The following is a 25,850-nucleotide window of genomic DNA, read 5'->3' as shown; positions in this document are numbered from 1 at the left end:
GAATTCTTTTCGAAGGGATAACATTTCACTTCGCTAGGGTTCAAATTTAGTGTTCCCCATCACCAAACTACAAATGTTCACCTATAAAAACTATATTCAGTTCGCAGGCCATACAAAAATAGGTGGTGAGTGGGATCTGGCCCAAAGTCAATATTTGCCAAACACATCCTAAGCAATACTGCAAGGAGGTAAATTTTCCTGGGGCCTCTCTGCCTCCTGCCTTCCATTCCCCATCACCAGTACCTTTCATTGCCATATGTCTGATCAAAAATTACCAGTTTCCTCTCATCTCCACCTACTTCCTTCCCTGCACAGATTCTCTGCTTAACGTTATAAAGATTATGAGAACAGGATAACAAACAGTAAAGTATGCTTTGAACCAGCCAATTAAACTTAACAATTCTTTCTCCCAAAAAGAACTTGTACACTAGTCAAATACACAGGGAGCTTTTTTTAAGAGTGGAAGATACATTCGCTCCTCATAACTAGTCTGCCTGGAGTATGAACAGTAAGATCCACTCTTGAGCTACGTACCATGCAAACACACAAAATCAATATAAGTAGCTCAGTAATCGAATTACTTGCTAATGATGCAGGCTGGCAAGAAGTTATCCAGGCATTCAAAATCCGGAATCACAACACACTGTACCCCAGCAATTAAGGCCCTCGGATTAGCACTACATCGTCCTTCTCAATCTAACACAAACTAAGCTCGACCAGAAGCAGAGATGTTCAAGCAAACACTGCACCTTCTGGGGACAGGTCTTCTGGCTTTCACTTTTTTTTGCTCTGGTTCGCTCTCTGCACTGGTGCCTTGTTCCTGTTCATCTTCTGAGGGCTCCCGTTTCCATTTTTCTCTGTGATCAAAAGCAAAGCAAAATTTTTTTTTCTAAAAGAATTCTTCAAGATTGTTTAGCTTGAAGAATCTGACAAATCTGACAATCTGATTAGCCAAAAAGGCAGAACATGTATATTCTAGATATTATGCTAAAAGATTTGTTCTAGCTCCATTTAAATTTTGCTTGTGTTCCTTCCTGGGCTGTGTAATATCTATTCCTATTTTATATCTGGTATCAAAAATAAATGAAAATGGAAGCTAAGGCTGTATTTTTTAAACCATTTGTTCTGAAAAAAAAATGCTGCTAAATCTCTAATATTCTGTTTTTATTTACTACTATCATTGACCAGATTGAAGCCATAATATATACTAAATCAGAGGTTCTCAAATTTTAGCATGGATCAGAACCACCTCAAGGGCTTATTAAAAGAGATTTTTGGGGGCTTCCCTGGTGGTGCAGTGGTTGAGAGTCCGCCTGCGGATGCAGGGGACACGGGTTCATGCTCCGGTCCGGGAGGATCCCACATGCCGCGGAGGGCTGGGCCCGTGAGCCATAGCCACTGAGCCTGCGTATCTGGAGCCTGTGCACCGCAGGGGGAGACGCCTCAACAGTGAGAGCCCCGCGTACCACAAAAAATAATAATAATAATTATTATTATTATTATTATTAAATATAGTAGGTGTTCTTTTGCTCCTCGAGATCGTAGAAGACTTGGGAGAGCCATACCCTATAGGTGCCCTACTATCCCCAAACAGTTTTTGAAGTTTACTTGAATACCAAACAAGACATCACATAAACTCAGCTCATTTCTCACCTGCAGGAAAGAAGGAAGGAGCATATATAATAGCTACTGGGCATGAAATATCTAGAGGAAAAAAAAAAACTTAATAGGCAAGAACCTGGGGTTCTCTAAACAAAACAATTACCATTGTGCCTCTGGGTCTATGTATAGAAAATGAGGTTATGCTAAAGACAACTCTTGCCAAGTTGCAAAGTCAAATCAATATTCTTCATGGGAGAGTAAGTCAAAGTAATAAGTGAAGAACCTTCCTAACAGGTCCAGGAGCCACCCTGCACTTGAATTAGTGGAAACATTACGGGAAAAAATGTTTTTCAAGCCTTCCATGAAAACGCAGTAGAGCACTTCTACGTACATTACTCAAGTTCTACTGGCACTACCATTTCATATCCATTTACCTAATAGTAGGTCACTATATGTGGGCAGGGTATCTTTGTACCAGAGCTTAGCACAAAGGCAGGCAAATGGAGATACATCTTTGTTAAATAAAGAAATAATTAAAGAATGAGTCCTATCAGACTGTCAGACAGGTAGGGTGCTTTTGGAAGCAGACTGGTAAGATATTAAGGCCTACTATTGTCACCTAATATCCTTCACTCTCTCTTTAAAGCAAACTATACTCTGGGCACCTGCTTTATTCTCCTTGCCTAGAGCCTCGTACAATAAATGTCTGCTAAGGAATCCAAGGAATAGATGGTGATGGCCAGGAAGGAAAAAAGGAAGATGTCTCCAGCAATTGGGAGATTGGCACCTAAGGCTACAGTCTCCCTTGGGCCAAGTCCAGAACAGTTTACCCTTTAGAAGGAACTCACACAGTCAAACTGGAGAGAAGTGGTTTCACAGGCAACAAGCTTGAAAGAACATGCACGTAAGACCTAAGGGAGAGCAGATCAGATGAGAAAGATCCACAGTCAAGTATTATTTGTAATTTACATAACTCTGCCAGAAATTGAGAATCTATATCAGGGTAGCTAATAAGGTCCACTTCCATAACTTTAGGAGACTAAACCGGCAGTAAACACTGAGAGAATGGATGTTGAGTCTAGTTTTCCAGTTAAACTGCAGATTTGTAGACTTACAAACAACCAGGAGGACTTAGAATCTACCAATATAAGAATGTACAAAAAATTAGCAAATCGTCTGGTCCCAAGTCCTCTTCCCAGGTAGGGGGAAACTCAAGACCAGGGAGAACTAAAGCTGTTTGGTACATGTCAAATCCCCAACCCTGCTACTCTCAACCATAACCTACTGAAGACCACAGAATCTGCAAACATTAAAGCCAGGCTTATACATTCTGGGAGGATCTGAACAATCAGAGGCCTAAAAGATCTAAATGAGTCTTATGTATGTGTATTTGAAATTGGCTGGATTACTTCAAATTTCATTTTAATTTTCCAGAATAGAGGGGGGAAAAAAGTAAGTTACAACCAGCAATACTAAGTCATTTTGTGTAAGGGGTGAAAAGGGCAATCAATTACAAAAAGATTACTGCCCAACCCTGGCTCTCCAACAAGTGAAACCAATGTCCATTTCTAGTTTGCTAGCTTCTCATATAATGCAAATTTTATGAGGGAGACTCCCTGACTAAGCCGTGTATTATATGCTGGGCTACAATGAAGAGAAGCCTAAAATATGAGATCGTGATTAAAATATTTTTCATACATTAAAGGAGACTTGAATTGCCAGATTCAGCTCTAAGAGGCCATCAATGGGATTCCCTAAAAGGGAATCAATGGAATTTTTGCCAAAATTTTGGGAACTGGGGAGAAAACTACCAAGATTTGGCCACTGAGGCCTCAAGGCAATATAAATAGATAGGAAAAAGTCAGAATGCAAGTTAACTGGGTATAGTTTTCTTCCTTTACTAAGAAAAGGTGGTTGGTAGGACACAAATCAAATCTGAACTGTAAAGGAGGGAAGGAACAAAAGCCATTTTTAAATAAAATGGGCCTAAACTCTGGTCAAGAGCCACTGAGGCTTCCTATTAACTGTCTCTAAGAGCTCAAAGAAGGGAACTCCTTTCTCCTCCACTTTAGAAGGCAGGTAAGGAAAAGAGGGAAAGAGTTGCTTTAACTTCACTGATTTTCAGTAGATTTTCCCGAAGAGAATGCCTTTCAGTACCAAGTCCCAGTGAAGAGGGGAAATCTGGGGCTAATGAGGATTCTCTTCCACTGTCACAGGACTGTGACAGACTTTCAATTCAAAGCAGTGGAAAGGGAAAAATAACTATAATCCCAGGAGAATAACTTCAAATGATTACAGCTGAAATACTTTTTAAAATTCCAGTTGGGAGAGAGGGTTTTGGAACCACCGTACAGTGGGGGTAAGCACTACTGGGACCGTAACGAGTCAGGAGAAATTCCGTACAACATTTCACAGATTAGGATAACATGAATAGGGACTACATAAAAAAAGGGTTCAATGGGGGCTTCCCTGGTGGCGCAGTGGCTGGGAGTCCGCCTGCCAATGCAGGGGACACGGGTTCATGCCCCGGTCCAGGAAGATCCCACATGCCGCGGAGTGGCTGGGCCCGTGAGCTATGGCCGCTGAGCCTGCACATCCGGAGCCTGTGCTCCACAACGGGAGAGGCCACAACAGTGAGAGGCCCGCGTACCGCAAAAAAAAAAAAAAAGGGGGTTCAATGATCAAAACAGCATGAGTGGGTGAAGCAAAACTCAAAATTTTGTTTGTATGACTTTAAGTCAGGGGTTATAATCTCAAATACCCACTGGGGCCAGGTAAGGACCGTAAATGGGGTCAAATGGAGAACTCACGGCCTCTCCAAAGGTTACAAAGACCAGTGTTATATGGGGCAGCATTGACAGCTTTTCTCAAAAACTAGAAATCTAGATTCTTACATACCATCCCTCAATTTTCAACACTGCCAACTAATTCAAAAAATGTTTTCCTCTTCTAAGCTTTTAAAATGCTAATTCACATGACTCAAGGAGAGTTACTCCCTTCCAAGACTGTACTTCAGAAGTAACGATGTCATAAAAGCAAAGAAAGTCTGTGAAAGTGCTCTAGATTAATGAAACCTGACAACTAACACATATTTAACCCTAGATTGGATCCTGTCCTGGGGGTGGAAAAATATTATGAAAGACATTATTGGGTTGACTGACAAAATGGGAATATAAATTAGACAAAGGGGTTGTAGCAATGTTAAATCTATTTACGTTAAAACTGTATTGTGCTTATGAAAAAAAACATCCTTATTCTTAGGAAATACACACTTAGTACTCGGGGGTGAAAGACCTTGATGTATGAATCTTAGTCTGAAACATGTGTGCAATATTTAAGGAGAGCACCCACAACGATAAAGCAAATGGGGCAAAAATGGTAACCAACGGTAAATCTCAGTAAAGTACACAGGCATTCTTTGTACTACTCTTATTCTTACAATTTTTCCAGTTTGAAATTAATTCCAAAAAAAAGTTTTAAAATGGCTCCTTTTAAAAACTTTAAAATCTGTGATACAATCTGTAGGGCAGGGTTTCAGAAAAACACTTCCCTGTGCTAATATTTCCAAATTTCCACTCCCTTTGAGTGAGTCTCTCAATTCTGAAATTCATGTGCACACACACTGGGTTGTTACCCTTGCTCAGATCACAGAGGCCCCTGTAGTGCTATGCCTTGCAACCTGAGCCTTAGCAGTTGTAGGACCTCCTCTAATTAATGTTAGAAGGAGAGAGGTCCCCATAAGCCCTAGTACTCTCCAGCTGCCCAGAGGATTACAAGAAGTGAGGCCAGCCCAGGGCCCAAATAAACAAGCATGAGGAGAACCTCAGCTTATGCTAAGTTCTTATGGAAGCACCCAGGGGTAGAAAAGCAGCATCACAGAAGACACAAACCCCCCACAAGGAATGAAAAGGTTCTACTCAAGGGAAAGAAAGGTCCATGAAGGCCACTGAGAGTTGCCAACTTTGGAGAGCTCTCAGGATTGATAGGAGAGGGAAAGTAAATATAGAAGCCAGAAGCCAGTCAAAAGAGTAAGTCCGATGTGTTACACAGGGACTGAAAAAATGGAAGGCTTCTCCACACCCAGATAAAGCCATTAAAATGAGGAGTTCAGGGACTTCCCGGCAGTCCAGTAGGTAAGACTCCACACTTCCACTGCAGGGGACACGGGTTCGATCCCTGGTTGGGGAATTAATGCAGCACGGCCAAAAAAAAGAAAGAAAAAAAATGAGGAGTTCACGTTTTCAAGTACAGCCAAGAGACCAGCAGAATGTAGCCAGACGGTGGAGGAAAAAGCACATGCATGGACTTCCCAAAAGCCCCCAAAAGGCCATCAGCCTGGGAAGCTGAGAACAGAGTCTCCCAAGCAGGCCCTGGGACTGGGGAACAAGAGAATTCTGAGCTGCCAAGAAGTACAGGCTTGCCTTCAGTTATCATTTCTCCAACTCTAACGAAATATTTAAAACACAAATGAAAATCGTATGCCCTCTGGGCAGGGCAATATTAAATACTACTTGACTTTTCTTAGCATAGTTTCTAATAACCCTGTTAGGTCAGCAGAATAAGTATTACTCTATTTTGGAGAGGAGGAAATGGATTTTAAAAACTCACATTACTTTGCTTTAGGCCAAACACTTAAATTAAGGATCACTAATACTTTAAAACAGAGAATATATAACTGGGGCTCTCAGTGGGAGCCAAGGACAATCGTTTACCATGAGAACCCCCTGAATTGTGTGCAGAGTTTTGAGTATTTTTCTGAGGAGACGGGCTGTAGAATTCAGTTTGTCAAAGGGATCCACACATTCCCCCAAAAAAGATTTTTTTAATTATTTCTCCCCCCAAAAAAAGTCAAATTTTTTTTACCATAAGTAGAATTTTTTAAGTTTTAAAATAACAAATATATAATCTATATCATAAACGGATTTCACATTAAGCCCATGAATTAAAATTTTCTGGCTTATGAACTGCAATAGTAAAATTACATGGAAACAACAATGTGAAATTTCATACTAAAATGGGTGTCCAACCAATATAACTTTGCCATGCCAACACAAAGAACAAATGAAAAGGAAAAACAGCCAATCTAAATGTGTTCCTTGTTTATCTAGAAGAGAATACCAAATGCCTATATGCTTGATATTTGTGCACATTTTTAAGAAAAAAAATAATTGGGCTAACTGGGCAAATCAGATGGAATAGCTGGGGTTTGCCCCAAAAAGTAGCCTAACACCTACACGTGAAAAACTAAGAATCCTGGGCTTCAAATGCCACTGCTGCTGCAGCAGATTCAGATGAACAGGAATCCAAGATAGCAAGTGACAAAAGCGGACTCTGGGCCCTGGGCTGCGCTACAGACACAATGAAGGCAGTCCCAGAAATGCTCACATGTTCCAAACTACCAAATTAAGTAATTTCCCCCATGAAAGACTTACTGTTTTTTCAGCTGCCTCTGGCCTCTTCTTTTTGGGCTCCCACTCTCAGACCCGCTACTTGCCTTCAGTGTGTGAGGGGGAAAAAATGATTACAGACTTTAATTCACAGTTGTTAGGGATAACACTACCCCCTGGTTCAACAATCTACTCAATATATTCAGTATGAGTTTTTAGACAGAAAGAAACCTAAGCATCTGATTGGTGGTGCTCACTCTTCTTTTGCTTTGAAAATTAATTTGTCTGTTACTGCTAAGTTACTTCTAACGCCAGGAAATATTTCTTTCAGCTTGACTTCTGCAAGAACACAAATGCCAGGAAATATTTTTTTCAGCTTGACTTCTGAAAGAACACAGTCCAATAAAATTTTCTGTGATGATGGACATGTCCTGTATCTGCAGTGGCCCACAGAGCAGCCAGCAGCCACACGTGACTGAGCCCCTGAAATGTGGCTGGTGTGACTAAGGAATGGATTTTTCATTTTACCTAAATTTAATTAATACACATTTTGAAAGACACATGTCTAATGGCGACCAAACTGGATGCTGCAGATATAGACTGTCACACAAAAATGCCACACACATTTAGTGTGCCATTAAAGGCGGTGACTACGGACCTGTTTCATTTCAGACTCATTAAAGAGCATGTTCAGTCATGAGCCAGCAGCCCTCTGCTAAAAGCACTAGGCCAAGTAAGTTTACAGTCACAGACATTTTAACAACTCTTTTTTCCCCCAAGTTAAGCAAATTGGCAAACTACTCCCATTGCTGTTAGTCTTCTGCCCTACAGAGAATGTGTTAATTTATACACAAAAGAGAAAAGATGTGGTTGGTTATAACCAACATGGACAAAAGAAAGGTAGCTAAGGTAAACCGGCTCAGAGGTCACTGAAAATAAAACACCATAAATGCAATGCAGGTGTTACAGTCAATTAAATTTTTTAAGTGTATTTACTACCCCAAACTCACTAACCTTTGCCTACTAATATTTAACTTTCATCAGAAAGATATTATATATTTAAGAATAGCAAAGTTCTCCTAAGAATGCAGAGAGGGGACATTTCACTGAGAGACCAAAGAACGTGTCTTCAGAATGCAGTCTATAAACCTAACGTAGAGGTAAAACTTAAGAGGATTTCCGTAAAAACATCACACAAACTGAGAAAAGGTCTGATTCTATAGAAACAACAGAACCCAGTACATAACACTAATTTTAAAAACCATCTATCTATTCAATCTCTGACAATTTGATCAGAGAGTAAATATGTGTTAAACATTTTATACTACACATTAAAAATGAACTAGGAAACCAAATTTAAACCATTTAGGTAAAATAAAATACTTAAGTTAAGCAAACTCTCCTTCCTTTCTCAGCAGTAAATCTGAAACTACTTCCATTGTTACATTTGCTTAGTTACCCAGGTAACAAAATCTAGAAGATTTAGATACTAGATATTTTAAAAAGTAAACTTCTTGCTAAAATCAACTGCACTATGAGAAACATTTAAAAAAAAAAGAAAAAAAGAGAATTCGAGGCCAGTTCTATATAATATTCTAACTCTCTACTAGAGCATTCACTATGACATGATCTTTCTGGTAATTTTATTTTTTTAAAAGCCACATGTGGCTTTTCTTCTGTATTAGATTGAGAAAGCTCACTTTCAAGTCACTTAACTCCCATGCCTGAAGTTCAGTCTCGTCAATGGTAATACATATCAGAGTCAAAAAGGATAAGATAATTAAGGAGTCTGAATGTAACACCTTAAAACATTTTTTTTCTTACCTCCTCCTTAATATTAAATCGTGATGGTTCTTGTCTGCTTCGGTTTGACCGCCTAACCCCATAAACATCAGGATATTCTTCCCACATCTGTAAAATTAATAGACCACGCATGAATCGTTTTTTCTTGACCCCCATTTACTATTTACATTACTGGAACATGTATTTCAATTTAAGAGAATTCAATTAGTTATTTGGTTACATATCAAAAGGGTTGTTTTGTTAGCTTTGTTTATGAGACAGTGAAGGACCATCTTATTAAAAAGAATAAGGCATATTATCTGGGAACTCATTAAAGTTGTAACGATGACTCTTCATTATTAAATGGCATTAAACTAGAGGTCACACTGCTTACCCATTGTTAAAATATAAACTTACAGCTGAATAATATGGCAACATAAGAGAACAACTGCTTCCACTAAAGACAAAATATTTACTGATGAATTTTAAGTCCCTAATGCTTTCAGTTTCAGCTTTGACTGTACAAGACTCATCTGAGAAACTCAAAAAATTCAGCAGGGCCCCACCACCAACTCTCATTAAATAAGAATCAGTGCATTTGCAGATTTTTTTTAATTCCTCAGGATGTGTAACATGCCAGATACAGGCAAATTCGGTATTTCTAACGTTTAGCTAGACGTTCTCAGAATGAGACCCACTGGCACCCTTGCTCTAGCACACTTCATTTTATTCTCTAACAGTAGTTAACCCTTTGCCTTTAAGACCTGATTTTTAGTAAGAGCCCTCACTAGTGATCAAAGTTTAAAGAGGAATCAGTTGAGGAGAACATTTTTTTTCACAATATACTGACACCATTTTATTAAAAGACTCAAATCAATAAATATAAAAAATTATAAAAGGCCCCCCTTCTTCCACTTCTAACAATTAGTCTAACCCCTGGCCTCACTCTCCTTCCCACAGATAACTATTAATAGGTATGTTGTGTGTTCTTTCAATGAAATCAATCACCTATAGGCAAAATGAATTTAAACGGATTGTGGAACAATGAAGTGAAGATGCTCAACAGGCGTTAAACATGTAGAAGAGATGCTTGAAAGCCAAGATTAGAAATGTGGGTTTGTCATCGAAACACGGTTGACAGCTAAGGTCATGAAAATATTTGGAGTGAAGCAAGAAGCCACAGGTTGAGGCTCATCATGAAATGTGTGGAAAATGGACCCCCAAAAAGACAAAAATGATGAAAGACGATCCAAAAACACGTAATGTCACTAAGCCAAGGAAGGACATAATCAACAGTGCCTTTAAAAAAAGAAAAAAAAAGCCAAGTAAGCTGAAGAAAAACAAGGCCTCCAAAGGTAACAAGCATGATGCTCTACGAATAGGCATTTTAGAACTAGAAACCATATAATCATGTAATCCAGCATCCTCAGTTTATAAATTCAGTTTATAAAAGTAGAAAATCCTTAACAACCTTAGAATAATATGAGTTGGAGGACAAAAGGTCCAACCAGGAGTCAGTAATAACCAAGCAGAAGGAAATGCAGGCAAGAGAGACAGCACATGCCATACACTCTGAACAAATGGGGCAGAGAAAGAAAGGCAGCAAAGAGCTTGGCTCTAGCGCTGCCTGCCAACCCCTCCCCCGTCCTTTTTTGGACCTCTCCTAGAGCTATGAAATGACTCAGCACAGGTATTTGTGGAGCTTTTATTAACTGGGTGGCTCAATGCTTTAAATGGCACTACATCAATTAGTTTTACCATTTAAAAATATTAGACAAGCATTCAGGCTCACCTGCTGGGACTTTATCACTGTATATACTGTAATGCATACATCCTAAAATCATCCTGTGTTCCTGTTTGTCCTTTTGAGGGCTAATGATATCTAATTCAACTACTCAATAAAAAGCTACCATGTGGGGCTTCCCTGGTGGCGCAGTGGTTGAGAGTCCGCCTGCCGATGCAGAGGACACAGGTTCGTGCCCCGATCCCGGAAGATCCCACATGCCGCGGAGCGGCTGGGCCCGTGAGCCATGGCCGCGGAGCCCGTGCGTCCGGAGCCTGTGCTCCGCAACGGGAGAGGCCACAGCAGTGAGAGGCCCGCGTACAGCAAAAAAAAAAAAAAAAAGCTACCATGTGAAAGGGAAGTGTGTACAGAAAACAAAGAGCTTTCTTTAGAAGCTCATTTTAGAATAATTATTAAAGTCACAATCCAATCATTCTAACTGGCTAGTACATTCATCCATGTATTTATTAACTTTTTAGAACTTATCACCTAACTAAAGCTGTACTTCTATCTTAAAATTCAGTCTTATTTCCCTTTATCTCTTTAAAGGGAGTTTCATATATATATATATATGTATATGGTCTTACAGTTAAACTGTGAATTCCAGACAGTGAGCATGAATTCAGTAAAGTTTTAAACACCTGTCGCAAGTCGTGTTTTCTATGGCTTCCTTTACTCTCTGCAAGTAAAGAACTCTCCCCTGTACAGAAGAAAATCAAAAGATGGCCAAGCAAGACCTTCTGCAGGTAAATTTCTGAGCTGAATGACACTCAGAGAAGATCTCTAAGTGGTACTTCGACATTCAGGGTCTTTCTGAAATAGGTCAGCACCTGAAATGTCTCTTGTGAAAGGTCCCCACACACTGAGCAGGCAACAAAGCACAACACTTGAGTGTTAGAAGGTCACTTCCCTGGTGATGAGTTAATCAGCAAGGACAGCTTTCATTTTCCTATCCCTAACACTACTATCAGCATTCCCCAACCTCCCACCAGCTCTTAAGCGTCACTTACCATTAAGCAATGACTACGCTGGGAATAGAAGAAATGAAATAACACAGTTAATCCCAGTTTTTGTTAAAAGCAGTTTTTGTTTTTTAATTTCAGGACTGTTGAAGCTATTTTGTAAAGCTTGTAGGTAATTTTAAATTGTTTGTAGCTCTACGAAAATCTTTGTGTGCAGATGTAGGTTTGTATTTTAGAAGAAAAACTGATTTAGCATAAAGCTTTTAGTTTCTTTAAGACATTTTACTTCTAAATTTCTAAAAGCAATCTTTTTTATATTTTCAGTGATTCTAACTTAATTCTCTCAAAAGGGAATTTTAAAAGATCAGCTGCATTTCTCATGACTAACTAGACCAAGTCATTAATTCTTCCCCAAAAGGGACGCATCCCAAAGTTTGGACATCAATGAAAAAATGCTATGCAACTCAATTTTTGCCTTTTTGCATTCTCTGCTGGAAGATTCTCGTTAAGCAAAGAATACCTACATTGCCTAGGTACAGATAATTTCTTTTCTGTGAGGAGTATTTCTCCTTCCATTCTTCAGTAGAACAAAAACTACCCTTATTCTTGAATTGGGATTATCCATCACACTACAACTGCATTCCACAATCATCAGTGAATGACTTTCTCTGGTACAATTCAGTGCTGTATTAAAATATATATATATTTTAACCACCCTTTTTAAATGTTAAAAACCAAAACAACAAAAATTGGCCTTTCTGCCCTATAATTTGATGGTTTATGTAATTATTTTCCTTATAGCCCTGTGTCTAATGAGTAGAGCAGAAAGCATTCCCCAGTTAGACCCACAGACAGTATAATATTAGAAAAGATGGCTGTAGATGAGTTTTCATTATCAAGATACATTAGGGAGTTTTCCGTGGGAAACAAAGGTCTGCTAGCTGGTCCTAGCTTACAGCACGTTTGTACTGTACAGCAAAGCCGATACCTTCTTCACATCAGCTATCCGTTCCTTCTTAGAGGCTGGCTTCTCTTTGGCTTCTGGAAGAACTGGCTGGGATTTGGAACCTCCTGATTCACTTTCAGATTCTGACTGACTCTCCGAAGATTCAGAACTACTGTTTGACTCGCTGCCATGTCCACTTCCTGGATCGCTGCCCTGCTCGCTCTCCGACTGGCTGCCTGAGTCTGAACCCGAAGCTTCTTCAGATGCTGAATGACTTAATTAAAAAAAAAAAAAATTTAAATATTTAAGAACTGCCACATAAATCTGTTTTAAAATAAAAATCCTAGTGTTAATATGACAGCAGATAGTAATTTGGTAATACAAGATCAAAATTTTCTAATTCACTTTTATAGTCTTATTTGCAAACAACGTCATTAGTCCCATTCTCAACATCCCTAATAGCTACCATTTCCTGAGTATGTACATGATGCCATATGCCACCTAATTTATATAAGATTAGCTTTTTTTAAAAAAAATTAAAAGGGGGATATTATTTTGTCCTTCATTCAGATGAGGAAAAACTGAAGCTCAGAAGTAGTTAAGTAACTCTCCCAAGATGACACAGGTAGGATTTGAAACCAGGTCCATCTGCCTGAATCCACTAAGTCTTATTTGTTCATCATCAGTCCCTCCCTACTTAAGATGAAGACAAAAACAAACCAAAATGAAACGAACAAACAAACAAAAAAGAAACCAATGGAGAACAAAACAAAACCAAGGCAGAGTCACCCGAAGAATAAAAATGCAATCTGGTTGCAATTATCCAATCAGTGGTTCTCAAAAATAGGTGCAAATTAAAACATACACACGAACCCCAAACCAGAACTCCTGCCTTGAAATCTCCTGAGAGTCCCAGACCTGGTAGACTTAACAGAAAAGAATAAACAAAGAGCCTAACCCAATGAAGACTGCCATTGGCTTCCACACAGCCCCACCCCTTCCTCATTCCAAACCCCTCCCAGGAAAGAGCAATGGTAAGTAGGTAGATGAAAGCAGAAGCCACCCACACACCCACACACCCCCACACACACCCCCAACACACACACACTGCGGCCAGGGAAGATTGAAGGCAATATACCACCCCCTGTTCTCCAACAGTTAAAAAGCAATTCATGGGCATGCTGGTAGGAATGAGGATACTCTAAAGCGAGAAGACCTAACGTTGATGGACTCTACAGGAAAAAAGTGTACAGCTCACTCAACTCTTCTGCTTAAAAACTGTCTTTTCATTTAGGAGAGGCAGAGCAGAGGAGGAGGCAAGCAGCAACCCACAACCTAGAGCAACATCAGCAGAAAGGGCCCCCCGAGTTTAGCAACTAGGAGATAAAAGACACAGGGCACGAAGCCAGAAAGGCTCAAAAAAAAAAAGAAAGACACAGAGAGAGAGAGGCTTTGTATTTTTGTTATTTACCACCACTCCCTTCCAAACTAGAAATGAGGCCCTATCACTTGACAAACATGTCCACAGAATGAACAGGAGAGTACACTGGGAATGGGGATTGACCCAAATGTCCAGTGTGATCCACAGCAAGCACAATGCAGTTGAGGGGACTTTAGTTAAGATGAGAAAGCAATGAGAATAAGTGGAGGGGGAGGGCGTCTACCTTGGGAAGGGGAGCAGAAGGGAAGACCATTGACTAATTGCCTGATCATCTAACAGGTGCCAGGCAATATGCTGAGTACCGTATATGTTCATTTTGCTTACTTCCCAGAACAACACTTTTAGACACTATTATTCCCATGTGAAGGATGAAAAAATTGAGAAGTTTTAAATAACCTGGTCAATGACAAAACTATAAAGTGCTGGGGGAGTCGGGGAGGGGAGCAGGAATTCCACCTCAAGTGTGGCTCTAAAAAGCTCATATTGGGCTTCTCTGGTGGCGCAGTGGTTGAGAGTCCGCCTGCCGATGCAGGGGACACGGGTTCGTGCCCCGATCCCGGAAGATCCCACATGCCGCAGAGCGGCTGGGCCCGCGAGCCATGGCCGCGGAGCCTGTGTGTCCGGAGCCTGTGCTCCGCAACGGGAGAGGCCACAGCAGTGAGAGGCCCGCGTACAGCAAAAAAAAAAATAAAAAAAAAAAAAAAAAAAAGCTCATATTCTATTTTACCGCAAGAGTTCAAAGCCTTAGAGACTCAGAAAATAAACCTTATCCCTGTTACACAACATCCAAAACCAGTCAGGCATCCCTGTAACAGCGACTGAGTGCCTACAAAGCCTCATTATACTTACTGACTCCTTGGTCCTTTGCACAGTAAAGCTGACTAGTCCAGCTGACTAAGGCATCTCAAGTCACTTATTCTCCACTGTGACCACTCAGAAGGTGGTCACCAGGCAAGAGAAAAAAAGAGGAAGTACAGTTAAAAGGTGTAGGCTCTGGCCTCCATGGCTTGGGTCTCCGTCCTAGATCATCTCAGGCCTGTGCCCTCTTTTAACCTGTGACATAAATCATTGCAAATGTGATGGAAACATCCAATGCCAATTCCCACATCAGGGTATATGTGTGTATATGAATATCTCATTCTCTTTGAACTGCCTCATAGGATGAATACACTACATTTATTTAAACTGCCCCCTTATTAATGGAACATTTAGGTTATTTTTAAACTGTTCTCTTAACCAACAAGCGACAAATGTCTGGGATATACTTCCATATCTCTATATTTCTGAGTATTCAGATTTCCAATTTGTTCACTATAACCAATAAAACTATAAATATCTTTGTATATATGCCTTCATGTGCAGCTCTGTATTTGTGTTTGTGTAGGAAATTGACCTCTGGAAACATAAAAATACATATAACACCTTTTAGGTAAAAAACACATCTATGTCTATGTGCATAAATACATTTTAATCACCAAACTGCTAACAGTGGTTTACTCTGTGGGACGGGTTATTTGAAGTACCTAGTGGATTCCATGAACTACTTACTGGGGCAATTAAAAAAAAAAATTAGTAACTCTGAAAGTCAAACCCAAGAAAAGATAAACATCAAGTTTACAACTGTATTTACCTCTGGGGGTTGAGGGAGGCAGATGTAATCAGAAAATGATATTGGTGGGGGACTTCCCTGGTCGTCCAGTGGTAAAGAATCCACCTTCCAATGCAGGGGACGTGGGTCGGGGGGGGAACTAAGATCCCACGTGCCACAGGGCAACTAAGTGCATGCCGCAAACTACAGAGCCCACGCGCCACAACTAGAGAGAGAAAATCCGCACGCCACAACTAGAGAGAAGCCCGTTCACGAGGAAGAGCCCGCGCCACAACAAAAAAAGATCCTGCACGCCTCAACTAAGAGCTGACACAGACCAAAGGAAAAAAAAAATGATATTGGTGGGTTTTATGACTGAGGCTGAGTGGTTGAGTTCATAGTCATTTGTTATGTAAGTATTAATCTTTTTAATGTTTCAAATGGTTCATAAAAAACCCAACCAAAAGAGTCAAATTCAAGGCAAGGGATGTTAAGTATCCCCAATCCTATACAAAATGAGCTAAAGATATGAATGAGGGTGAGACCAAGTGTTTTTTTTTTTTTCCCCATCATTTCTGAAACAAGTCAGATTTACGAGACCTAAAATAATATTCGGGGGAAAAAACGTTTTTAAAAATAAGCCTTAATAAAGGCATAACTCAATTAATTTGCATACTTCTCCTAGGAGGACAAGTTTCTAAATGTTGAAATAGAAAAAGAATATTTAGGAAAAAACTATGAATACCTTCACATTTAAGGCACTGATGGTCTAATTATTCATTCAAAGGGCAGGATATTTCCTGAAATATTATGCAGATTCACTATTAATGGGAATGATAATACTAAATACTATCAATATTAAGTTGTAGCTTGTCATGTTGATTTAGAATAGGAGATGTGGGACGTCCACAGGACTGAAAAAAGGGACAAATCAAGTTAGTGGGTGAGTAGTCCTTTAGCTAAGCTTTCATCTAAAGTAATAAAATTACTTGATTTCCAATGGCATTAATAGTTATAAGGCAATTAAAAACGGAATTTCCAGGAATGATTAACCACCATAAATACAGAATCCTCATGAAAAATAAACCTAAAATTACTCAAAACCGAAGCTGCAAACAAGTTTCATAATTTTTGACTGAACAATCATCACAAGGGAAATACAATGCAAAAATAAATAAAAGGGACAAGTCAAAATTGGGAGTTTTTCAATTCCAATAGAAAAATGCTTATTTAAAAAAAAGCTTAACACTTCACTCACTGATAAAAAGGATTTGACATCTCTTCAAAATCCTTTTTGAAGCTGGCAAAAATGGAGTGACTAAGTGCCTCTTACAACTGAACTCTGGAAGAAGCAAGCAGCATTAATAGCTATTGTTCCATTTTTAATTTTTAATCACCGCTTCCCAAATAACCACAAGAGGGCAGCACAGCAACACTTCGCTACAGAGCAAGCCTGTGGGTTCTCAGCCCAAGAGCTGCCATTTCAGCACTTACTGGGTACTGTTTATTTTCCTAAACTTACAAAATGGCTGAACTGCTTGGCAGAGCTGGATTTTTTTTGGTGGTGGTGGTGAAAGCAAAATCTGGTAAAAACGCAAAGCCATCTACACTGGAATTCCATAAAGTTTATCTCCAGACTATGTTCTATCAATATTAAAATAGCTAACATTTGTGGAGCACTTCTGTGCCATTTGCAAACATTCCCCTCTAATCCTTCTCTTCATTTTACATAAGAGGCCTAACCCAAGTGTGTGTATGTCATCCCCCAGCCCCACAGCCTCAATTATGAAATCCACACTACTATTAACCTCTAAGTGGTGTTGGTGTCCCTGTCATAATCAGTTAAACAGATTATTAAACCACCCAACAAGAGATTAAGACCAGAATCATTCCAAGGGTGGTGCAGAACAAGTCCTTCTCAGTCACTTCTATGTGTCATAAGAGGATAGAAAGGCAAAGATTAAGTCACGAGTTTCTTACTGATGAAAAAAATACTGGCTGTAGCTCCTTAAATAAATTGAACAGTATCTTTAAGACCTCCTCCACCTCTGGTTCAGGTCCTATGATTCTGAAAATAAGCTACATTATAAACCAATTTCAAAGACAAGTAAGAGACTGAGAAAAGAAAGTTCAATGTATACACAACAAAGGATTTATACATACAACATATGAAGAGTTACATAGCAAAGAAAAATCCAATAAAAAGCTAGGCAAAGGAAATGGACAATTACAAAACCCAAACTGCAATAGCCCATAAACATATAAAAAGGTAATTAAACCTCACTGGTAATTTGGGAAGCGTATTTACAACATATTATTTTACACTCATCTGCTTGGCAGAAATTAAAGTCTGGTTAACATTAACATATGATGAGAAAGTAGGGAAAATAGTACTCATATACCATTATTGAGAAAGTAATCAGTAGAAGCTTTGGAAAGCTATTTGGCATTATATTACCCTAGAAATAGGCATGAATCGTGTGAGTCAATCAGTGGGTATATAACCTAAACAAATTATCAAACGTGTGCAGGAGATGGAAAGTATAAAAATGTTCAGAGCTCTGCTCATAAGATTAAAAAAAGGAAATAACCTAAATGTTCATGTATGAAAATGCAAAAATAAAATGTGAAACATTCATACTATGCAATTAACTACAACAGTTAAGACTAGGGATGAATCAGATCTATAAATATCAATATGACAATTTCAAAACTATCATATTTTTTTAAACACAAAATATATTACATGAACCATGTGCATTTTAAAAATGCCAAGGTTTTTATATGCCAAGTTCATGAAAGTGACTAGGGAAAAAGGGTGAATAGGATTTTAACTATATCTAACTTGTTGAAAACTTTAATTTTATTCTTTGAACTTCTCTGAATTTTTCTTAATTTCTAAAGAGAGCTGTTTCGTGCTTCCCTGGTGGCGCAGTGGTTGAAAGTCTGCCTGCCAATGCAGGGGACACGGGTTCGTGCCCGGGTTCGTGCCCTGGTCCGAGAGGATCCCACATGCGGTGGAGCGGCTGGGCCCGTGAGCCATGGCCGCTGAGCCTGCGCGTCCGGAGCCTGTGGTCCACAACGGGAGAGGCCACAACAGTGAGAGGCCTGCGTACCGCAAAAAAAAAAAAAAAAAAAAAAGAGCTGTTTCTAGCATTGAAGAACTGATCAGTATCCCAGAGTAGACCTTCCTAGGATTCGGCAATTCTTTTGGAACTCACTTTAACACTGGACACACTAAGGATCCTCTTTTCAGAAAAAGGTACATATATGCAAGAGACAAAACGCACACAAAAATGCTGTGTAGTTTCAGAAGATAAAGGGTTAATTCAGTCCCATCAGTAAACCACCCCACCCCACCCCAAGATTAAGAAACCCAATGGTAAAGGAGGGGAAAAAAAGTCTACCTTTAAAAACCATATTTCTAAAATTCTCAACTGGTGCCAGGCAGAAGTCACCTTTATCTCTATTATGCTACTTCTGCTCCCCAACAACCAGTAAACATTTGAGTAGTCCTATATAGTTTAGGAACCATTAAACAAATGGAACCCAGGCATACACATCATTAGGGAAAAGTGAATTATAACAAGAAGCCTGGATAAGGTACAAATTAAATATTCATTTCACAAATACCTACCCCAATCTGGGTCTGGCTGAGCACTAAGGATTAACATAAAAGGCAAGGCAAGCTTTCTACTCGGCTAGCAACATGGAAGACTAACACTTCATTCGGTGAAAGGCAGTTACAGAGAGAACTCTCCCTATTATCTACCATACCAACTGATGTATTTACATCCATTTAGAACCCTAAGGGTTAGATGAACTTGTTTGACCAGGAGTTCCTTTCAGCCCTTTGAGTCTTATCTTTCCTTATTAACAACTTTTAGACTATAGTTTTAGACTTTTATAAGTTAGCAACTCCAAAGCTCAAAGGAGATTTAATTGTCCTGGCTGCTAATCTCAATAGTAAATGTGGAACTTATGACCACACTGTCATAGGAAGTAAGTGAAGTCCCTGAATCAGGCCACAGAAAAGGAAAAGTGAGGGCTCCCAACTTTCTTAATAACAGCCAACAATCACTGGGGCAAGCACTTTAGTGTTTTAGACCAGTTTCTCACACTCAGCATCACTGATGTTTTTTTGTTGGGGGAGAATAGGGGGGCTGTCCTGTGTATTGTAGGATGTTGAGCAACATCCCTGGCCTCTACCCACTAGATGCCAGCAGCACCCCGACCTGAACCAAAAATACCTCCAGACACTGCCAAAAGTCTTGCTGGGGAAGGAGGTGGTGTCCCCAAACTGAAAACTAGTGTTATAAAAACAGTATTTTACTTAATTCTAACTTCCCCAAGAGAGACATATTATATACCCTTACTCCTATTTTAAAGATAGAGAAACAAGCTCAGAGGCTCCTGCCCGAGATTCTACAGCTAAAAAGAAACAGAAAAGAGACCCAAAGTCCCGTTCCATTAGCCCTTATTTCCCAAACCTGCCTCAGTGCAAGAATCAAGGGAGGCTGTTGTTCAACGTACAGATTCCTGGGCACCACCCCAGAATGACTGAACTCAAACTTCCAGGGGAGAAACCTGGGAATATGTTTAACAAGCACCCCAGGTGATTCTTAGCAAGTAAATCTGGGGACTTAAATGCCTATATAAAGCTAAATTCAGAGGAAACAAACTTTTTAATCAAGCAAGGGAACTGGAACACTGCAAGAATTTGACCCATCACCCCCTTCCCTCAAAATGACAACTTACCAGCTATATACTGCCCTCCATTTTAATGTCAAATCAACCAGCATTATCAACCGGAACTGAAGGCGTCCTCTAATTAAAGTTTTTGACAGCCACCACACTCAGGAACCATTTCCCCAGAGGGCATGTCTATAGGACAGGTGTTCCCAACGCTGGCTTTGCAATGGACACACCTGGAGCCCTTCTGACAATCCTGATTATCTCCCCCCTCCCCTCCCCTCCCTTCCCCTCCTCTCTCTCCTCTTCCCTCCCTCCCCTCCCACTACAAGACCCCCCAAATCCAATCAGGTATGGGCCCGGGTTTTTTAAATTCACAAGTGATTCTGATGCAAAGCCTATGTGGGAACTAAGTTTACCACAACAAAAAACAAAAATTAGAAGCAAAGCTCAGTCTCTACAAACTGTGGCCAAATCCAAAGTGCATGTGTGGCGCTGGAGTCTGTCCAACCAGACGAGGGCCAGGTTCTCCTCTCCAGCACCCCTCCAACCCACCACCTTTCCTCGCACTACTCCCCATCGGTTTCTCAAACTACCCCCAGGGGAATCACTGGATACAAGTTAACTTGAATCTTTCCATGTAATATCACTGCCTTTCGAAAAGCAATCTGTCTCTGGCATAAATCACACCAGTGATTTTTCAGCTTTTGGTTTCTTTAAAAATGTAAAGTTTTTTAAGACAAATAGAGTACAGAATTAGTCTACAGTTTTGCTATTTTCCCCAATCACCTACATAAGTTTCCTCTTACCTATGTATCTAATCCTGGAGCCAAACTGCCCGTGTCTGAATCCAGTTCTATCTACCCTTTATTCCCCCTTGTGCCTCAGTTTTCTCGTCTACAAAAGAGGGGTGATAATCCCACCTACCTCACAGACCTGATGTGAGGACAACTCAGAGTAACACACATCAAGGATTTAGAACAAGGTGCAGGCTCATAGTAGGCACTATTGTTAGCAATTATTGAATCTCTCCAAAACAATCAATGCAGTTTTCAATGAAACATCTCAACGATCATTTCATCTACTGGTTTGATACTTAACTGAAATGCACAACTGTAAGCAGAACCAGAATAAACGGATAGGAGAAGTAACTATAAATCCTCGGTAAGTATACAACCCCACTGAAGGAACAGGATGACATAGGTATAAGAAGAGCTCAGCAGGACACAGGACCACCCACAGAAGTTCAAAAGAAGAAAGCTCTGTGACAGTTAACCTGGGAATGCTAGTGGAAGGAGGTCACTATCATTTCTGCTACAATACTCTCACACCTAATAAAATATACATTCAAAACTCCTTGAAACAGTGCCTGACACAGAGAGCACTCAATAAAATGCAAATCTACTCTGGTATTCACGTGTTATTTTCTTTCATGACAAAATCCAAATGAAAGATTACCAGCCACGACTGGACTAAGAAATAACTCATACAAATGCAATACCCTGAGGTTTATTTTTATATTCTATTCTCTTATTCTGTTTTTAACGCTGGTTACAATTCACAACCCACCAGTGGGTGACAAATATCACTCTAAATAACTGATTCATAGCACAATCCAGGGCCACTGCTCTAGCCCTAAGTTACCTTTATCAGCTGGGGGGAAAAGGAATTCTGAATGGAATGTAACTGCATTCAAAGTTAATTCTGGAATCCAAACTTTTGGGTCTCCAAATGGGTTCAAGTAGACAATCACAGTAACGAAGATATAGCACTAGAATTTAAAGCAACTGGAGGTGAAAATATCCCATCAGTATAAACATTTCAAAGGTATGCTACAGCAGGATCTGGCATGACACTGAAACGGAAACTTTTCCTCTTCCATCAAGCATACAACTCCCCCTTATCAGCACCCCATTGCTTCCAGACCTCCAAATTCAAGCTGCCCTAAAAAGGGAACTGAGAAAATAGGACAAGGAATGGAGAGACAAAGGATTAGAAAAGAATATAACAAGTGCTCCATCAGAAGATTTGAAACACATGGGGAAACATGCAAACATATGGAAACACATGCAAATTGGAAACACATGGAGAGCTTTTAAAAATTAATCACAGGGGTTGGGCTGCACATTGGTATTTTTAGAAGCTCTCCAAGACCTGATGTAGAAACAAAAAATAGAATTCAACAAACTCATAAACCAAAAGTAAAGGAAATGAAGAAAGAAGAGAAAACCCAAAACACAAATCATGAGACTATAGGCCTAACAGAATAAACTGGACATTAGGCATTATGTTAAATCAAATGCCACTATGGTGAAGACTGATTAGTAAAAGCAAGCTACGGCCAATTAGATTTTGTTGTAAATATTACTGCAGTTACATTTATATCCAAACAGCACTGCACCTTGGTATTAATTATTCACTCTTGTACAGCTTGAGAGGGAAATGAGGCAGAGGGTAAACCAGGGCAATCATCACCAGCTCCAGAAGGAGGAAATAAGGCATCTACTCAGAGTGACTGCCAAGAGGAGGGCTATGACTCACACAAGCTGGTCTAGTCCAGAAAGAATCATATGCTCCCTTCAAAAGGCTGGGTTTCTCAGAGGGATAAATTTTAAAAATAAAAACAATTAAAGGATTAACTGCAAAATACACCCAAGGTTTCAACTAACTAAAAGAGGACCTGCCTCCTAAAGTCATTTTAACAAACCTCTCTCCTAACTTGTCTAAATAGACCAGACTCCTGTGGGAGGCCAGGTCACCAGCCACAGAACCTCACGGGCAGCCTGGCTTTTAAAGAGGGACTTAGAAAGAACGGAAAAGGAAAGAAAGATGAAGCATTAGGAATAAAATATTACTAGCAGCTTGCAGTTACTGAGTACTTTCAGTGTAACAGTCTCTCTTTGCTAAATACTTTATAGGCATTGTATGATTTAATCTTCATAACCCAGTGAAGACTATCATTATCCACACTTTTTTTTTTTTGGCCGTGCCGCACGGCATGCGGGATCCTAGTTCTGGACCAGGGATCGAACCCGAGCCCCCTGCAGTGGAAACTCGGAGTCTTAACCACTGGACCACCAGGAAAGTCCCATATCCACACTTCAGAAATGAGAAAATTCCAACAGTGTACTTCATTAGCCTAAATTGGGAAGAAACGTTTTCAGTACTAAAGTAAATGCTGCACTAGTGCCCATCATTGTACACAGCTCTTGCCCGGCACGGAAGGAACAGTTAAAGACTTCACAAATTACAAAATAACTCATCAGAACTGGATCCTAAGTATAAAATCAAGACTATCTTTAGAATGATGCCTTAGCTGCTGCTCTTCTGCAACTCTCCCCATCAAGATCAGAGTAATCACATTTTCCCCTAAACTGTGGGGACTTTCCAGAAGCTATCACTAAAATAACAAAAATGGTGACCTTAGCCAAACATATTAACATAATGTTGTAGGTCAATTACACTTCAAAAACAAACTAAGTTACAGAAAAAGAGATCAGATTTGTGGACAAGAGGCAGGGTTGGGGGATGGGGGGGTAGTGAGGGGTCTGGGGGGAGGGGGAATTGAATGAAGATAGCTAAGAGGTACAAACCTCCAGTATAAGACAAATAAGTACTAGGGCTGTAAGGTAAAACACGATAAATATAATTAACACTGCTGTATGTTATATAGAAAAGTTGTTTAAAAAATCCTGAAAGTTCTCATCACAAGGAAAACAATTCTTAAATTTTGTATCTACCAGATGATGTATGTTCACTAAACTTATTGTGGTAATCATTTCATGATGTATGTATGTCAAATCATTATGCTGTACACCTTAAATTTATACAGTGCTGTATGTCAATTACATCTCAATAAAACTGGAAGAAAAAAAGGTGAGATAACCAAACATGTTAACAGTAAGAAGCTAAATTGGAACTGTTTTGAAATGCAGCATGAGTGCCTTCCATACACCTACATTCTCCATGATTTATTTCACCAAGCAAAGCCTTGTCCCCCCACCTCCAATACACCCAGTATAGGAGCTTTTAATAAAAGGGTCTCTGCCCCCAGACTTCCCTTATCAATTAGTTTAGACTGATTAGGGGCAAGGTCATAACATATAAAATATGTGTTCCAACACTGTGCTAAATTACTGAAAACAAAATAAACATAAAACAGACCCTGGGCATTTGGTGAATTGTGTCAACTTTTGTTGTTTGGATTTGTACTAATAACACTAAAGTTCCAAAGAAGTAGTAATAGGCAATTTTGGTGAGGTATGAATTTGAATTCAATGCCCAATCAATCAGGCTGAAATGCAGGAGGGAATTATTCAGCTATAGTACCAAACACCAGCTAAGTAGGCCAACATAGTTGTTTTTATATGTATACAAAGTAACTCTCGGGTGATTAAAAAGAACACTGTTTCGTCGCTAAAACACCCTCCTTAAGAAAGTCAACTGAGTTCTAAGGTTTTCAAAACAAACAAACAAAAAAGCTAAAAGACCTTAAAAAACTGATGCTCATGCCCAGAATAAATTTACCGAATGTCACACAAAGCAGTCACTTAATTTTTATGTCAGGAGCAAGTTGACTGTGCCACATTTTATGGTGACTGTAATTTGGTCACAAGTAATGAATGATAGGAGTCTGGAAATAGGTGGTTTTAGGAGGTATCTCTCACAATTGTCAGGGGTTTGCTGTATATGGGAGGGGGTAACTAAACCAATCAATTATAAAATCTGTGAGTTTCACATACTGTCAGGTAAAATTCAACTAAACTTCCAGATTCATCTCTCAAACAGTAACTTGCTAAAACTTTTTCTAACTAAAGCTTCTTATGAAATACTGTTTGCCCACCTTCCTGCAACTGCTTAACCTTTACAAAAGATGCTACTCTCCAAAGAGCCAAATATCAATTGGAAACTGCAGGTTTTCAAAACAAGAATCCAAAAGAAAGAGGAAAGATTAATCAGCACTTTTCTCGCCATTTCATTACATTCTGCACACAGGAGGAAAACCCACAGAAAGCTCAATGAACAGACCTAATACTCTGGTTCTTTAAAGTTAATTGGCTCCAAGTAGCATGCAAACTGTTCACAGATATCCTGCTATATCGTAATATTCATTTTAACTCACATAGTAACAATATTTATTACATCTACAACAGAGCAGTTTATATCCTGGAACACGATTGCAGTGTTACTTAATTCTATCTTTTAATTTAGGGTATTTAGCAAATAAAATTTTAATACAACTAACCAGAATTCAATCTCAATACACAGAAAGAACCTTTCTTCTTCTTGCTTTATATCCACCTTCAGAAGTTGCTAATATGTTAATGATCATCAAATTCTTAAGTATTTGTCCCTAAGGCTGTTAAAAATTTCATCATATATATTTGAGCATATACTTTAAAAATCACTGACAGAAGCTTTGATGAACGAGTCTATAAAACAAACTGAAAACCCAATTTCACCTAAAGTTTCCACAAATAATTCTTCATAAAGAACCAAGACTATGGCGAACCTACAAAACCAATTAATAATGTAGTGAATTTTATCTTCTATAAACTTTATTCAGAAACTCACGATATACCCAGGTAAACATCTCTTTCAAAATACCATACTTTTACTCAATAAAAAATTTCTGAACTATTGCCAACTATGACAGATCATTCCAGT

General features: G+C 39.4%; 1 protein-coding gene across 8 annotated transcripts in view; it reads right to left on the bottom strand.

The window, feature by feature from the left end:
- Positions 1–25,850, bottom strand: part of CHD2 (chromodomain helicase DNA binding protein 2) — a 123,422-nt gene that overhangs the window by 92,246 nt on the left and 5,326 nt on the right. For 4 of the 8 annotated variants that reach the window (XM_060096883.1, XM_060096884.1, XM_060096882.1 and 1 more), the window contains 4 exons: positions 12,505–12,736; positions 8,814–8,900; positions 7,035–7,096; positions 750–857 (listed from right to left, as the gene is read on the bottom strand). In XM_060096883.1, coding sequence (XP_059952866.1) covers positions 750–857; positions 7,035–7,096; positions 8,814–8,900; positions 12,505–12,736 — 489 coding nt within the window. Of the gene's footprint in view, positions 1–749; positions 858–2,450; positions 2,514–7,034; positions 7,097–8,813; positions 8,901–12,504; positions 12,737–25,850 lie in introns of all 8 variants that reach the window. The other 4 variants (XM_060096880.1, XM_060096881.1, XM_060096886.1 and 1 more) reach the window with 2 other exon arrangements.

Source organism: Mesoplodon densirostris, chromosome 4 (assembly GCF_025265405.1).
Source record: "Mesoplodon densirostris isolate mMesDen1 chromosome 4, mMesDen1 primary haplotype, whole genome shotgun sequence".
Taxonomy (NCBI): Eukaryota; Metazoa; Chordata; class Mammalia; order Artiodactyla; family Ziphiidae; genus Mesoplodon; species Mesoplodon densirostris.
The sequence above is the reverse complement of the archived record's forward strand: the minus strand, read 5'-3'. Positions and strand labels throughout refer to the sequence as shown.